General features: G+C 40.4%; 1 protein-coding gene across 5 annotated transcripts in view; it reads left to right on the top strand.

Annotated features, from left to right (window-relative positions):
• Nucleotides 1-17,038, top strand: part of CERS6 (ceramide synthase 6) — a 338,155-nt gene that overhangs the window by 165,799 nt on the left and 155,318 nt on the right. For all 5 annotated transcript variants that reach the window (XM_051848533.3, XM_017343213.4, XM_089328244.1 and 2 more), the window contains one exon: nucleotides 16,716-16,773. In XM_051848533.3, coding sequence (XP_051704493.1) covers nucleotides 16,716-16,773 — 58 coding nt within the window. The remainder of the gene's footprint in view (nucleotides 1-16,715; nucleotides 16,774-17,038) is intronic.

Genomic DNA, 17,038 nt, shown 5'->3' with positions numbered 1-17,038 from the left:
TCAAAAGTGATACCTGTCCTGAATTTGGTGTTTATGTTTCCTTGTTATTTGTTCCACTATATGTGTATATAGGAAAAATAATATTTTTTTGTATCATCAGGCATCATTGATTATATTTTTAGATAAATGATTTAATGAATACTCTTGTGTTTATATTAAGTTCATATTTGACCTAAGGTGAAAAGTGAAGAGGTTCCATTTGCCCCCAACTTCATTGACTTTGCATTGATTTGTTTTTCTTTTCAAACAGAAAAACAGGTGAGACTCAATCAAATGAGGAAAACTCTGGAATCACAGATTTAGCTTTGATGGATGTAGAAATAATTTCAGGAAATGTTTACCAAAAGACTATTTAGTTTGTAAAATCAGTCCATTGGATGACTAACATGTTTCCCCCTAGCTACAGTATAACTTCAGACTCCAAAACAGGAGAAAGTTTAAAAGCTACACTGGGAATTTAGATTGTATATGAGAGTTCCCAAAAAGGAATCTTCAATTTCACTTAATTTCGTTCTTGAAGATACATGGGCTGTTTTTAAAATTAGAGTCAATTTGCTTTCTCTCCATTTGATGAACATCTCCATCAGTGTAATAAAGCCAATGTAATAAAGCCAATGTCCCAGTATCAACTTGAAGATACTATTGACCTAAAAAAAAAAAAACCATGTTAACTTTAAAAGAAAGTTCTTAGATTTGAAGCCAGTTGGTGCATTAACCAAGACTTCAGATTGATACTTCACTTAAAATATGACAAGTCTTCAAAGTTTCATGTGAAAATGTGCATTATAGAAAAGCTGCATGGATTTTAGATTTTTTTGAAGCAACATAAATTCATAATAACTTATTATATGATATCTGAGCAGAATCTGATTTGAGGTACTTAGCAAAAAAAAAAAAAAAGCTATCAGTTTCAAAAGAGCTTCTATCCGAACAACATGAATTCTGCTAAAATTAAAGTGAGAACAAACATCAAATTTATGGTGAAACTTGAGTGGAAGAATGGTGACACCACTGATGCTTTATGAACAGTGTTTAGGAACCATGCTCCAAAGAAATCAACAGCTTACAAATGGATACCTCATTTTATGAAGACACTACATGATGCTGAAGATGAAGCCCACAGTAACAGACCATCCACGTCCATTTTCAGGGAAAGAATTAACCATATTTGTTCCCTAATGGAAGAGGAACAAAAATTAACCACAGAAACAATAGCCAACACTGTAGACACTTCAGTTGGTTCAGTTAACACAGCTCTGTCTTTCTGCGCGGTAGGTGCCAAAACGTTGTGTAGCCACATCAACTGAAGGAAATAACAACAGAGCTTTCATTGGAAATTTGATACAAGTGGGATCAAGGTCTTAAGGCAAATAGGGTCCTCACCAAGTTGCACGAGGAGAACTCAAGTGACTGTGGATTACAGCACCAACATATTTAGTTCCAGAGATGCAGGATTCAGAGGGTACCTTACCCATGTTTCCCAGGTTGATCACAGGTTTTCTGGTATTTGTACACTAGCTGGTGCAAGCATGGATCAGTTGTAGGCAGACAGGGCTTTTAGAATGTTCAATGTGAGACGTGGATAAGGTCTCCACTGTATCCCACAGTTCCTGCACTGTTACTGTTGACTATGTAAATCCTGGGAACACCTGAACTTATCCAGTGGGACTTGTGGAAGGATCTGTACCCATTCCAGTGCCACAGGCTCGTGACTGCTAGTGTACAATCCCCAGCATAACCTATACATTTCCAGTGGGACCTGGACAAAGTAGCCTTCCTGTCCTTCAGCTCCAGAGCTGCAACTATTAATATTCTATTCATTAGAGTCACTGTAACTTGCTCTGTGGGACTAAGGGAAGGCCCCCTTGTGCCAGTGCACAGTTCCCAGAATAACCTGTATTCACCCTGTGTGGCCAGAGCAAGGCCTCTTCACATCCTCCGTGCTGGAACCATACCTTTTGATGCTATAAGCCCCAGCATCAGCCATGCCTACACAGTGGGACCTGGAGAAGGTCCCATCCATACTGCACAGTCCCACAGCCATAGCTACTGGTGCCACAAGCTCAAGCATCACACAGGCTTTCCTAGCAGAACAGGGAGACAGCCCCCTTTGTGTCCCCAAACACTAGAAATGAGGCTGCTGACTTCACAAAAACCTAGTATGATTGACACCTAAATCTGTGGAGACTTAAGACCCAGATCTTTGGAAGCCCATGCCCACTTCAAATTCATCCTACTACTTCCACAAACTGCTGCAGACTAGATCACTGTGGCACTTACAGACACTGCTGAAGCAATCCCCTAGAGATTATGCTTCTAGGTTCACATAGAACAAAAGCCAAAGCCAAAGCATCTATCCAACTGACATTCCACATTTCATCTAAACAACAGTCTTTTCCAGCAAGAGCTACTGACTGAAGAAGGAACTGTTAAACCAGATGTACAGATATCAACATAGGGACACAAAAATCATGAAGAAACAAGGAAGCATGACACCTCCTGAAGAACACAGTAGTTCCCTAGAAATAGATCCTGATTTCAATGAAATCTACAAAATTCCTGGAAAAGAATTAAAATAATGATCCTGAGGAGACTCAATTAAATGCAAGAGAATATAATTAGATAATTCAAAGATGAAAAGAAAACAATGCAGGATACAAATAAAAATTCAAGAAATGGAAATAATTAAAAATAATTGATCAGAAATTTTGGAGCTAAAAACTTCAATCAATGAAATAAACAATATAATTGAGAGCTTTAACAACAAAATAGACCAGGTAGAAGAAAGAATTTCTGATCCTGAGGAGAATTTTAAAATAATCCAATCACATAAAAGTAAGAAAAAATAAAAAATAAAGAAGAAAGCCTGCAAGATACATAAGATGCCATTAAGTGAACAAATATTTATGTTATTGTGATACCTGAAAGAAGAGAAGAAAAAAGGCATTGAGAACCTATTAATGAAATAATAGTTCAAAACTTTCCAAGTCTTGAAAGAGATACAGATAAAGAACCTGAACAACTCAACCAAAAATGACCTTCTTCAAGGCATATTCTAGTCAAATTTTCAGAAGTTAAGGACAAGGAGATAATTCTGAAGACAGCATAGAGAATGTCAAATGACATCTAAAGGGAAACCCATTGGACTGATAATAGACTTTTCAGCAGACACTCTACAGGCTAGAAGAAAATGGGATGATATAGTCAAGGTCTGAAAGAAAAAAATTCCATCCAAGAATACTACATCCAATGAGGCTATCTTTAGAATTGAAGAAGTAAAATATTTCCCAGACAAGCATAAACTGAGAAAATTCGATAGCACCAGACCAGCCATACAAGAAATCCTGAAGGTTGTCCTACATTAGAAGTAACCATCATGAAAACACAAAACACAAAATTCACTAACAGAACAGCTACACAGAAGAGGGAAAAAGAGAATTCAAGCTCATCATGACAGAAAGCTACCAAAACACAAAGATAAATAAAAGAAAGAGAAACAGATAATATGTAAATAAGCAACCAATGAAATGACAAGAGTTAGTTTTTAATTTACCAGTATTAAACTTGAATGTAAATGGATTAAGTTCCCTAGACAAAAGATGGAAGTTGGCCAAAGGGATAAGAATAAGCAAGATCCAGCTATATGGTGCCTACAAGGGACTCACTTCATGGGTAAAGATACACATAGAATTAAAGTGAAGGGCTGGAAAGAGATATACCAAGCAAATGGAAACCAAAAGCAAGCGGGAGTATCATACTTCATATCATACTCATATCATACAACAGACATTAAATTTAAAAACAACTCTATAAACAGATAAAAAAGGACATTATATATTGGTAACAAGATTGATTTATCAAGAAGATATAACAAAATAAATATATATGGACCACACACAAGACTACCCAAATAAAGCAAGTATTAGTTCTAAAGGGAGAGAAAAACACCAATCCAGTAATAGTGGAGAAATGTAATTTCCCATTGTCATCAATAGACAGATCATCCAGATAGAAAATCAACAGAGAAACATCAAAGTTGAATCATACTCCAAAACAAATGGCTCTAACAGGTATTTACAGAAGATTTCATCCAACAGCTATGGAATACATTCTTCTCATCCACACATGGAATATTTTCTAGGGTAGACTATATATTAGGCTACAAGTCAAGTCTCAGTATATTTTAAAAAATTGAAATTATGCCAATCATTTCTCAGACCGCAGAAAAATAGAACGAAGAACCAAGAACAAGAACAATAGAAAACTTACAATGACATAGAAATTGGGGCTAATCCTCCGCCTGCGGCACCGGTACCCTGGGTTCTAGTCCCAGTCGGGGCGCCGGATTTTGTCCCGGTTGCCCCTCTTCCAATCCAGCTCTCTGCTGTGGCCTGGGAAGGTAGTGGAGAATGGTCCAAGTGCTTGGTCCCTGTGCCCACATGGGAGACCAGGAAAAGCACCTGGCTCCTGGCTTCGGATTAGCATGGTGCGCCAGCCACAGCACACTGGCCGCAGCGGCCATTGGGGGTTGAACCAACGGAAAAAGAAGACCTTTCTCTCTGTCTCTCTCTCACTGTCTAACTCTGCCTGTCAAAAAAAAAAAAAAAAAGAATGACTACTTTTACCATTTTTATTCAATGTGGTATTTGAAGTATTAGCAAGAGCAATGAGGGAAGAAATAAAACTCATCAAAATCAGAAAGGAGGAAATCAGAATATCAGTGTTCACAGATGACATGATTTTTTACATGGAAAAACTTAAACATTTCACAAAACCTTGTTAGAACTAATAAACCAATTCAGAAAGTTGCAGGATATAAAATGAACATACAAAAAGCAGTAGTATTTTTATTTACCAATAACGGTCTTGCTGAAAATGAAATTAAGAAAGAAATCCCATTCACAACAGCTACAAAAATGAAATATTTGAGAAGAAATTTAACCAGTGAAGTAAAATTCTCCACAATGATAATTATAAAATAGCCATGAAGGAAATGATCATGCACACCAAAAAAATTAAAGCTATTTCTTGTTAAGGGATTGAAGAATTAATATTTTTAAAATGTCTATATTACCTACAATCTATAGATTCAGTGCCAACTCTATCAAAATATCAATGATGTTCTAATTTACAGAAGTAGAAAAAAAAATCCTAAATTTATGTGGAACTACAAAAAACCAAGAGATCCTGGGAGGTGGCGGCGGAGTGGGGAGGATCAGGCTGGAGGCAGCATGATACCTTATTTCAAAGTACACTACAAAGATATAGTAATGAAAGCAGTATGGCACTGGCATAAAAACTATCACATAGATCAGTGGAGTAGAATAGAGATCCCAGGAGTTAATCCACGTACATACAGCCAATTGATTTTTGACAAAGAAGCCAAGAACATATATTGTTTCAAGGTAGTCTTTTCGATAAATGATGCTGGATATACGTATGTGAAAGAATGATATATATAAAAAGCAACTCAATATAGATAAAAAGCCTAAATGTGAGAACTAGAACTATGAAATTTATAGAAGAAAACCTAGGGGAAGCACAGGAAAACTCTGGGGTAGGCAATGATTTTTACGAATAGGATCCCCACAGCACAAGCAGCAAAAGTGAAAGTAGATAAAACGGGATTATATCAAACACAGAAGCTTCTGCAAAGGAGAAAGTCAATAAAGTGAAGAGACATCTGACAGAATGGGAAACATGCATGTGTAACCTACTTAGCAGCAACTTGCAACTCAAAGAACTCCATGACAAAAAAGCAACCAATCCACTTAAGAAACAGGCAGTGGATCTGAACAGACAATTTTCAAAAGAAAAAATACAAATGGACTGGCTGTTATAGGCATTTGGGAGGTGAAACATTAGAGGGAAGATCCCTCTGTGCCTGCCTTTCAAAAAGTTAAATAAATTTTAAAAATTGTGTGCAAGTAAATATGCCTGAAATAATACAGAAGTGTCTTCAGTGGCTTTTATAAATGCAGTTACACTTCACTGGAAAACTGGAACATGGATATAGTGTTTTATCTTATGGAAGTTATCAGCTCTAAGTTTGATTTGAGTGTTTTAAATTGTCAATAAAATAGCTTGCAAATATTTTCTTTCTTTCTTTTTTTTTTTTTTTTTAACAGGCAGAGTGGACAGTGAGAGAGAGAGAGACAGAGAGAAAGGTCTTCCTTTTCCCATTGGTTCACCCTCCAATGGCCGCTGCAGCCAGCATGCTGCAGCCGGCGCACCGCGCTGATCCGAAGCCAGGAGCCAGGAGCCAGGTGCTTTTCCTGGTCTCCCATGGGGTGCAGGGCCCAAGGACTTGGGCCATCCTCCACTGCACTCCCTGGCCACAGCAGAGAGCTGGCCTGGAAGAGGGGCAACCAGGACAGAATCCAGCACCCTGACCGGGACTAGAACCGGTGTGCCGGTGCCGCAGGCAGAGGATTAGCCCAGTGAGCCGTGTCGCCGGCCATATTTTCTAAATATATTCTGCTCACTTATTAAACTAGAATTTTACTTCATTTGTAATTTGTAAAATATAACAGAATTATAAAATGTTTTATGCCAAGAATATTAGCCCTCCTTCCCTTCTTTCTTCTACTTGATAACAAATGTATCTTTTTGTTTTGTTTTGTGATAGTAGGGCAGAAATGAGAAATGTCTCAAATTTAATTTGGAATTAAAAGAACCACATGCTGGGTGGGTCTTGTGGACCAGTGGATTAAGGCACCACTGGGAATGCCCCTGTCACATATTGGAGTCCTGGGATCAAGTCCTGCTTCTGCTTCTGGTCCATCCTCCAGCCAGTGCACCTGGGAGCAGCAGGTGCTAGCCTAAGTACTTGGGTTCTTGCCACCCAAGAGGGAGACCTACATAGTGCTCCAGGTTTCTGGCTTCCACCTGACCCACGTTGATTGTTGTGGGCATTTGGGGAGTGAACCAGCAAGTAGAAGATCTCTCTCCCTCTCTCTCACTCTCCTTTCCCCCACTAAGCTCTGGTCACTCTGTCCTTCATATAAATAGATTTTTTTTTTTTTTTGACAGGCAGAGTGGACAGTGAGAGAGAGAGACAGAGAGAAAGGTCTTCCTTTGCCGTTGGTTCACCCTCCAATGGCCGCCGCTGCAGCCGGCGCACCGCGCTGATCCTGGCAGGAGCCAGGAGCCAGGTGCTTTTCCTGGTCTCCCATGGGGTGCAGGGCCCAAGCACCTGGGCCATCCTCCACTGCACTCCCTGGCCATAGCAGAGAGCTGGCCTGGAAGAGGGGCAACCGGGACAGAATCCGGCGCCCCAACCGGGACTAGAACCCGGTGTGCCGGCGCCGCAAGGTGGAGGATTAGCCTATTGAGCCACGGCGCCGGCTCTAAATAGATTTTTTTTTAAAAGAACCATATACTAATTACTTGTGTTCTAAAAAATATGTCCTATGTTTGCATACAATAAGTGTTTTTCATTATGTAGAACATTCTGAAATTGACTGGTTCTAATTTTCTGTTGATTATTTTAAAAATTGTATTGGCGGCCGACGCCGAGGCTCACTTGGCTAATCCCCCGCCTGTGGCACCAGCACTCCGGGTTCTAGTCCCGGTTGGGGCACCGGTTCTGTCTTGGTTGCTTCTCTTCCAGTCCAGCTCTCTGCTGTGGCCCGGGAAGGCAGTGGAGGATGGCCCAAGTGCTTGGGCCCTGCACCCGCGTGGGAGACCAGGAGGAAGCACCTAGCTCCTGGTTTCGGATCGGCGCAGCAGCCATTTGGGGGGTGAACCAACGGAAGGAATTCCTTTCTCTCTGTCTCTCTCACTCTCTAACTCTGCCTGTCAAAAAAAAAAAAATTATATTGGCAATATTTGTCATATCTCTCCTCTTCCTTGTTCATATCTGCTCACTTTTTTGAAATAATTGATAAATTTATAAAGGTCTATTTTGGCTAAAATAAAAGTAGGGAAGGGCATTGGGCACAGAGGTTAACATACCACCTGCGGTGTCTGCACAGCAAATCGAGGTACCTGGGTTTGAGTCTCTGCTCTGCTTCTGATTCCAACTTCCTGCTTACTGGACGTCCTGGGAGGTAACAGGTGATGGCTGAAGTACTTAGGTCCCTGCCACTCATGTGAGACCCAGATTGAGTACCCGGCTTCTGGATTTTACCTGGCCCAGTCCTAATTGTTGCAGACATTTGTAGAGTGAGCCAGAGTGTAGAAAATTCTCTCTCTCTCTCTCTCTCTCGCACACACACACACACACACACACACCAGAGGTCACTCTACATTTCAAAGAAAAAATTTTAAATATAATCAAAGTAAATAAATAATGGAAGAACTTATACCCTTAATAAAAATTTGGATGTCTGTGTAGGCACTGTTCATTCTAGGTACTATGTTTGCCATCAGAAATTTGAAGATAAGTACGACTCAGTCTTTCCCACTTGGAAATCGCAAACAAGACATAAATATGTGTCTCTCATCGAGGCTGAGAAAGGAGGCAGAGAATTAGAGTGCTTTCGCTGTGGCAGCATCCAGAAAGGTGGCTTCATAGCACATCTCCCATCTGCGCGAGTCTTGAAGGAGAGGGAGGAGTGATGCAGCAGGTAGAGAGAGTGGGGCAACTGTCTTTGGCTTCGGTTCACAAGCTCAATGTTATTTTCACTGCCCTGGTATTGGAAAGAAGCATGAATGCCGTCCGCCCTTGTACCCAGACTTGGAGGAACTTTTTTCACTCTGTCGTGTCCGTTAGCGTCCACCAGGTGGGAAGCACTATTTTAACTGAATGCGTCGTCTCCAGTGTTCAGGTGTGTAAAATCTGGAAGAGGCAGCATAGCCTAGTGGTTGAGAGCTCGGATGTCGGAACCAAGGTGCCTGCCTTCCAGTCCTGATGTGCTCTCTCAGCTGCTGCATGGCCCTGAGCAAGCCCTTAAACCACTCTGTGTTTGTCTTCTCATCTGAAAAAAATATATAGAAATGATGAGAATAGTGCCTATTTTGTTGTGTGGAGTAGTTTCGCTAAATGACTTCCAATCTGCAGAGTGCTTAGATAAGCCCAAGCACCACATAAATGTTCTAAATAAAAAGACCCCTTTAGGTCTGCCCTTCTTGTCCTCGGATGCCTTGCTGAGCTGAGCTCAGGGGACTGCTCTGTTTTTTCCTGCTTCTGCCTCCTTCAGCTGTTAGGATCCCTGTGGCATTGGGGTGACACCTGGCAGCAAGACATACCACCTCGGCCGGTGCTGCGGCTCACTAGGCTAATCCTCCGCCTTGTGGCGCCGGCACACCGGGTTCTAGTCCCGGTCGGGGCGCCGGATTCTGTCCTGGTTGCCCCTCTTCCAGGCCAGCTCTCTGCTGTGGCCAGGGAGTGCAGTGGAGGATGGCACAAGTGCTTGGGCCCTGCACCCCATGGGAGACCAGGAGAAGTACCTGGCTCCTGCCATCGGATCAGCGCAGTGCGCCGGCCGCAGCGCGCCAGCCACGGCGGCCACTGGAGGGTGAACCAACGACAAAGGAAGACCTTTCTGTCTCTCTCTCTCACTGTGTAATCTGCCTGTCAAAAAAAAAAAAAAAAAAAAAAAACATACCACCTCAGTGCTCTGATTCCCTGCTTTTATGGCACATTTGATTAATCTAGTTTTGAACAAAAAGCCCCATTCAGCCTTGTTGTTATAAGGGCAGTAAACCAGATTCTGTGGGTGGTGGTTTTTACCAGCTTCTTATTCCGATTTTCAGGTTTGATAGATATAAAAGGCTTCCATGTCCAAGCCAATGTAGTGGAACACACCAACTTCTCTAGGCAATATAGTGTGCTCTAATTCTGCGGAATTGGACGGAGGATTTTAGAATCAGCGCGAGGTCCATGTCCTGGTTTTGCCACCGACTTGCTGTATGGCCTTGGACAAGCTGAACACTAGGCTTTTGTGGCCAGTAGAAGTTCCCACCTTGCAAGGTGCTCATCTGGAGTCTTCACACACACGGCAGCCTAGTAGCCTGCTGCTGCTAATGACCTGGGAAAGCAGCTTCCAAAGTGGAGAGCCTGTCCTTGGGAGGTAATGCTTCACTTAACAAAATCCTTCTTCCGCTAATTCAGTGGTAGATTCATAAAGGCACAGAGGTAAATTTATGCGTTCAATTTATCATTTGTAACCAGAGCTGTGTTTAAATCTTTATGCGGGGGGCTAGTGCTGTGGCGTAGCAGGTAAAGCTGCTACCTGCAGCACCGGCATCCCATACAGGCGCCGGTTCTAGTCCTGGCTGTTCCACTTTCAATCCAGCTCCCTGCTAAGGGCCTGGGAAAGCAGTGGAAGATGGTCCAAGTGCTTGGGCCCTTCTCCCACGTGGGAGACCCAGAGGAAGCTTCTGGCTCTTGGCTTTGGATCGGTCCAACACTGATTGTTGAAGCCATCTGCAGAGTGAATCAGTGGATGGAAGATCTCTCTGTCTTTCCCTCTCTCTAATTCTGCCTTTCAAATAAATATATAAATCTTTTAAAAAATCCGTATGAGGAAACTTTGAAAGATACTTATTTCCTTTAGATTCATTTCTTTATTTAAAAGGCACAGTTAGAGAGAGAGAGAGAGAGAAGTCTTTCATCCACTGGTTTACTCCCCAAATGGCTCCAACATCTAGGGCTGGGCCAGACGAATCATAAGCCAGAAGCCTCCTCCAAGTTTCCCATGTGGATGCAGGGCCCTAAGCACTTGCATCATTGTCCCCTGCTTTTCCAGGTGCATCCCAGGGAGCGAGATCAGAAGTGGAATACCTGGGACTCAAACTGGTGCCCATATGGGATGCCGGCGTCACAGGTGGCTGCTTTACCCACTACACCACAATGCCAGCCCCAGACACTTTTTTTTTTTTTTTTTTTTTTTGACAGAGAGCAGAAAGGTCTTCCTTCCATTGGTTCACCCCCCGAAATGGCCGCTACGGCCCATGCTGCACCCATCCGAAGCCAGGATCCAGGTGCTTCTTCCTGGTCTCCCATGCAGGTGCAGGGGCCCAAGGACTTGGGCCATCCTCCACTGCCTTCCCAGGCCACAGCAAAGAGCTGGCCTGGAAGAGGAGCAACTGGGACTAGAACCGGTGCCCAAATGGGATACCGGTGCCACAGGCAGAGGATTAGCCAAGTGAGCCATGGCGCCGGGCCCGGACACTTATTTTGATAGCAAGAGAAAAAATGTTAAGAATCTTCCTTTAAAGATTTAAAATATCTTTGGAAGTTTCCTTACAAGAATGAATATGATACTGCGTTTTCCAGTCCTTGTTTTCATTAATATAATGTAAGGATTCATCCTTTAATTTTTGTTGTTGAGTATTCTATATTAAATTATTTCTTTATTTTTAAAAATTTTATTAATATAAAGAGAACAGATTTCATGTATTTCATAATACAGTTCTAAGAAGATGACCCTGTCTCCTGCCCTCAACTGTCCTGCCTTTCTTCCATTCTTTTAATTTTTGCAAAAACATAATTTCAGTCTACTGTATAATCACAGGCTTAATAAACCATTAACCATAATATTCAGCAAGTAAAAAAGTAGAAAGACTTTCCCACAGGAAAATAAACAAGGGCTAAAAACAACAATGAAATCACAAGATGGCTGTCATTACTATGAATTTTTGTAGTCTATGTTAACTACTGCATAGCAAAGAAAACATGATATTTGTCTTTTTGGGACTGGCTTATTTCACTAAGCATAATGGCTCCCAGTTGCATCAATTTTGTTGCAAAAGACAGGATTTCATTCTTTTTAGAGCTGGGTAGTATTCCATAGTGTATATATATCACATTTTCTTTATCCAGTCAGTTGATGGACATCTGGGTTGATTCCATATCTTAAGAACAATAGAATTTAATTTGGCGATGTAATTTAGGACAACTATTTATGTTGCTAACCTTTGTTCTTTTATTCTAAAATTATATTTTCTGTATTCCTAATGCTTATTGGTATCCTTGTGAGTTAGAATGGCCTAAGTAATTTTTTAGTAGTGGTTAATGAGTAATATATTTTCAGAGCTCTTGAATATATATCTTTCAGATTCCTTGACAAATGCAAGGCATTTGGCCAGCAGTAGCTTTCCTTGGTTGAGTCCTCCCTTTGTGCTGGCCTTTGTGATACAAAGGAGACAACTGGAGACCACCTGGACGTTTCCATGTGATTTCTGTGTTGACTTGCTTTTGTTTTCATGCCTGAATACTGAAGGCTTGTTTTTCCCCTTTAATTTTTACACTAGGACTCAAAATTTCTGTCAGACTGGATTTGAACTGATATTGTTGGGAATACACTTTAGTCCTCTTCTTTTTTTCACATATCTTTGATCATTCTTTCTATTTCACTTTGTGTTCCCTCAGAAATGACTGTAATTAGATTTGTTTTGTTCTGGTCCTGCAGACCGAGGATCTTTTTGTATCCTTTGGTTCTTTCTCTGGCTTGATGGGGGTTTATCCTCTAGACGAGTGATTTGATTTTACATGGGATATGTCCACAACCCCGTGCCCCAGTGTGGATAATAGTGCTGCACTTCATTTTTACGATCTATAATACTTCCTCATTTGACCTATAATCTCCTTTTATGGTACCTAGCAATGCTTTATTGATTTATAGCATTCTGCTTTTGTTTTTAGGGGTCATGTCTTGTGGTATTATGTTGTCAATGCCAAATACTTTAGTAAAAATTAACTTCTGATTCCTCTAGGGCATCATTTTCGAGACTGTTCTCCCTTTGACTCTTTAGCACACAATTATTTTCATGTAAGGTACTACTTAGTAAACCCTTGCTGACATTTAACTATTTTCATTTCTGAATTTTGAAATGTCTGTCTAGACCTGATCACGTAGGGGATACAGGAGTGCCCTGGGCCCCCTCCTGCTCTTCTGGTTTGCTAGTGGGAGTCCTTTAGAAGATCTCCGACCTCATAGCAGATGGATGTTTGTAGGCTCTGACCTGTTTCTGATAGGCCAGAAGAGTTTCATGTGGAGCAGCCATCTCCAGTGCCTTGTTCTCTGTTACTTTCTATATGGATTATGTAAGAACTCCAACCCCCAGTATGCAACACCTTCACAGATCATCTTGTTCCTAAATCTGCTTTTCTGCAGCTGAAGATGCCAGGGTGAAAAAATTCTTCCCCTGCTTTTCAGTTGCCTCTTAAAGTAGCAATCACAAGTGATGGGGTGGGGGATTTCTACTGCTACCTCAGAAAGCATCCTCGATTCATGACCGAAAGCCGTCTGGGGTTCTGACCTCTGCATTCGTGGACAAGATGGCAGAAAGTGGAGAAAGAGAAATATGCAGGAAAGATTTCCTTCCTTCCTTCAAGGCCTTCAGCTTGTCTCTAATCACATTTTAAGATATATTTTTATTTTTCTGTTGTAAAAATTATTTCCTGATTCTAGCAATAAATTGGAGATCATACCTTCCCTTTTGTGGTCAGATGCACCTTTATTCATCCATCTCTCTGTCTCTCTCTGTTTTTCTCTCTCTCTCCAGATATGTTAGTCGAATTCGGGAGAGACTCTACCAGGAACTGGTGGCTAGCATTTAAAACGTAACTAGTATGATACTCCACAAATAAAAACGTCCTTTTTTGATGTTGTAAAATGTTTGAAAGTTTTCTTCCTGAAGATATTTTGTGCCTTGTAAATATTCATCACAAGTTGTTATTCAAATGATGGAGACATCAGTGTTCCTGTAATAGAGCCCATGTCTTAGGAAAACTGGGTCATTTTAGTGATGAAATGCCATGTAGATGCATAAGTGATAGTAGAAATTCCATTGACTTCTATAAAATGCGCTATAAAACTGACTGATTGCCACTTACCAACAAGAATCTTAGACCTGAAGCAGTTGTTATAAATCACTTAATAAAAGAATTCCAAAATCAGTTGCTCCAGGAGCTAGAAAATGCATGAAGTAGGCTGGTTCAGTACAAGAGGGAATAGGAGAGACTGGGGATTTACATACGTCACCAAATCCTTGAGTCATCATTGTAGCACAAACCCACCCTCCCATTACTGAGATAGAACTGAGGTAAAAGGATGTCAATAGATTTGTTCAAAGTTAAGGGGACCTATGTGTCTTCATGTAATTTTAGAGCCAAATGCAAAATAAAATGCTAGGCCCTGTGTTCAACAATGATTAAGAATTTCGAGATGGTGACACAAAGCATTAAGTCAAGCATGGGTCCCTGTGTGACTGTACAAGCCACATGATGCCCATGAAACTATGCCTGGCTTTAACATTTCATCTAGAATTTATACACCCAAACAGGAAGAAACCCATAGACATTCACAACCACAACCCTGAAGAAATTGATGGTGGAAAAGGGGTGAAAATTAGATCGTTGTCTCTGATAACTACAATAAGTAAACTTTCTTCACTCACAGGAGGGCTTTTATGTGAGCTTTTAGAAACATTGCACTTATATAGTGTAGCTTCTGTCAAGTCATCACGACTTTTTCTGTTTCTATTGTTTCTCCTTGATTTCAGGTTTTATGACTTAATAGTTGCAGACTTTTCAACCCCAAAGCTCAAAACTCTTCTCTGAATTCTAGTTCTGGCTTGGATTCCAAAATATTTGAAAAGTTGCTTATCTCAGGAATGAATGTGCCCATGAAAGTCCGAAGGACGCTCGTGTCTCCCGTTGGATCTCATCTAGCCTTCCAAAGCCTCTTCCCGTTATTCTCCCTCTCACTTAAATATAGCTGCCGTTTCTTTCAAATAGCTTTGTACAGAACTTGAATCAGTTCTCCAAATCACCTTTTATTTTTATCTTGAAATTTGCACATGTCTAATAACCCCTAAACTCAGTTTGTCTTTGAATGGACTGGAGCTGATAAGTCACCTTCTTGTTTTTCTGTGTGACTTATAATCTGATGTACCTCTAACACCATGACTGCAGGTGGGCTATTCAGTGAGACCCAGCCAGTTTATAACAGCACAGTTATTCATACTCGGAAAGTGCAAGAAGCAAAATTGGGAATTGGGTACTAAGTAGACTAAGAGTTTGTCTTATATAAACATATATGCACACACACATGTATCATATATTAATCATAAAATGTTTTCTTTATTTAAAATAAAACTTTAAAAGTTTTCCTCAATTAAAAACTAAGGCCCAGCAGCTAGACCTACAGTTTGGAATGGCGTAAGATTGCCATTTACAGGTATAATTTAATGTTCCAGATTCTGTGCACTTTCCTTTAGGAACATCACAAAGATATTGATAAATAGCTACTGAAGACAAAGAAGGGGTAGGCATTTGGCACAGATGTTGAGAATGTGTGGGTTCACGCCTAGCTCCACTTTTTTTTTTTTAGATTTATTTTATTTGTTTGAAAGAGTGAGTGAGAGAGAGAGAATGAGAAGCTTCCATCCTCTGGTTTACCACAGCCAGGGCTGAGCCAGACCAAATCCAAGAGCTTCTTCCAAGTCTCCCACATGGGTAGCAGGGGCCCAGGCACTTGGGCCGTCTTCTTCCACTGCTTTCCCAAGTACTTTAGCAGGAAGCTGCACTGGAAATAAAGATACCTGGACTCAAACTAGCACCCTTATGCCAAAGGCAGTGGCATAACGAGTGAAGCCACAACGCTGGCTCCCCAGCTGCACGTCCGATTCCAGATTATTGCTAACGTGTACCCTTAGAGCAGCAGTGATAGCTCAAGTACTTGGGTCCCTCCCACTCAGGCAGGAGACCTGGGTTAAGTTACAGGGTCCTGGCTTTGGTCTGGCCAAGCAGGCATTTGGGGAGTCACCAGCAAATGGAAGATCTCCATCTGTCTTTCTATCTCTCTGTCTTCCAAATATATAAATAGTGTACATTATATATAGAATAAATAAAAATGTATGAAAAGATAAAAAATGTCAAATATTAAGGTTTATATTTTTACACAAATATGAGCTATAGATATTTACTCAAAAGCTGAATCAGACAAATAATTCAAGACTATCTTATGTACCTTCATATCCTTTCAAGAATGATTAACAAGAAGAAAATTCCCATGTTGGGGAAATTCCATGTCAGGGAAAGAGAAGATGAGCAAACAGACAAATATAGTAATTAACTGAATAAAAAGTTAATTTATGTAACCCATGCTCTAGGTTCTTAGTTCCTAGACGAGGGCTTGTTTTAGCTACAGGTAGCTCCCGTGTGACAACCTCTTGGTAAGCTGAATCCAAAATTAGGTGCAAAACAATAAATGTGAATATCATAAAAATAACATAAGCCAATAAATTACATTGGTAACTTATATACCAGACCCACACTTAGACTTTCTCTCTGAAAGTGGGGATATATGTTTATGATTACTATAATAGTTAAAAATTATAGAAGTGTTATGAGTGGGTGTGGGGCACTAGGAAAACAGGGAATAAAATATGCAATTGGTAGTAGAATAGAATTGAGTTTGGTGCCCAGCCCTAGGATTTCTAGCTCTGTGTAACTGAGAAAGTCACTTAGTAAGGTTCAGTCTCAATTTCTACACTTGCAAGTGGTTGTGACTCAGGAGAAATAATTATAAGCGTTGAAAAAATCATGAGAGAGGTTAGGTTGTAAATGTAATGATTAATAGTGAAATGCTTACTATTAGCAATGCACATGAGTGTATTTGTTCTGCTAACAATTGCTTGTTAAGTTGAATCTCTGGTTGGCAGGAGCCGTAAAAAAACGAACTTTTTTCTCCTTATCTATTTCAGAATATGCTGTGACATTCATAAACTCAATGTCATATAATTTTTTTAACTTTCTGCAGGTGGAGATTTTCATTTTACCTTTACGTATTTACCTATGGAGTGCGGTTCCTGAAAAAGGTAGGCTCTGTCAAATTACTATATATGATTCACAGGAAATTTGAAGCCTGTATGAAGTTAGTTCAAAAAATTCATGTAAAATAGAATGAAAAGATAAGTTTATTTGGGTTCAAAAAATTTTTGAAACTTATGCATAGTTTTCTTATACATTTTCCCTGAACTTTTCTGAAGACTTCTCATTTCTCATGTTTTTATGTGTGACTACAGAAATACTTTAAACAATCTAACAGGTTTTCTAGAAACTATTTGTGTGTTATTGTTTGAC

Source organism: Oryctolagus cuniculus, chromosome 3 (assembly GCF_051225735.1).
Source record: "Oryctolagus cuniculus isolate XC-2025 breed Fujian yellow rabbit chromosome 3, ASM5122573v1, whole genome shotgun sequence".
NCBI classification, from domain to species: Eukaryota; Metazoa; Chordata; class Mammalia; order Lagomorpha; family Leporidae; genus Oryctolagus; species Oryctolagus cuniculus.
Note: the sequence above shows the minus strand (reverse complement) of the source record. Positions and strands in the feature narration are given on the sequence as shown.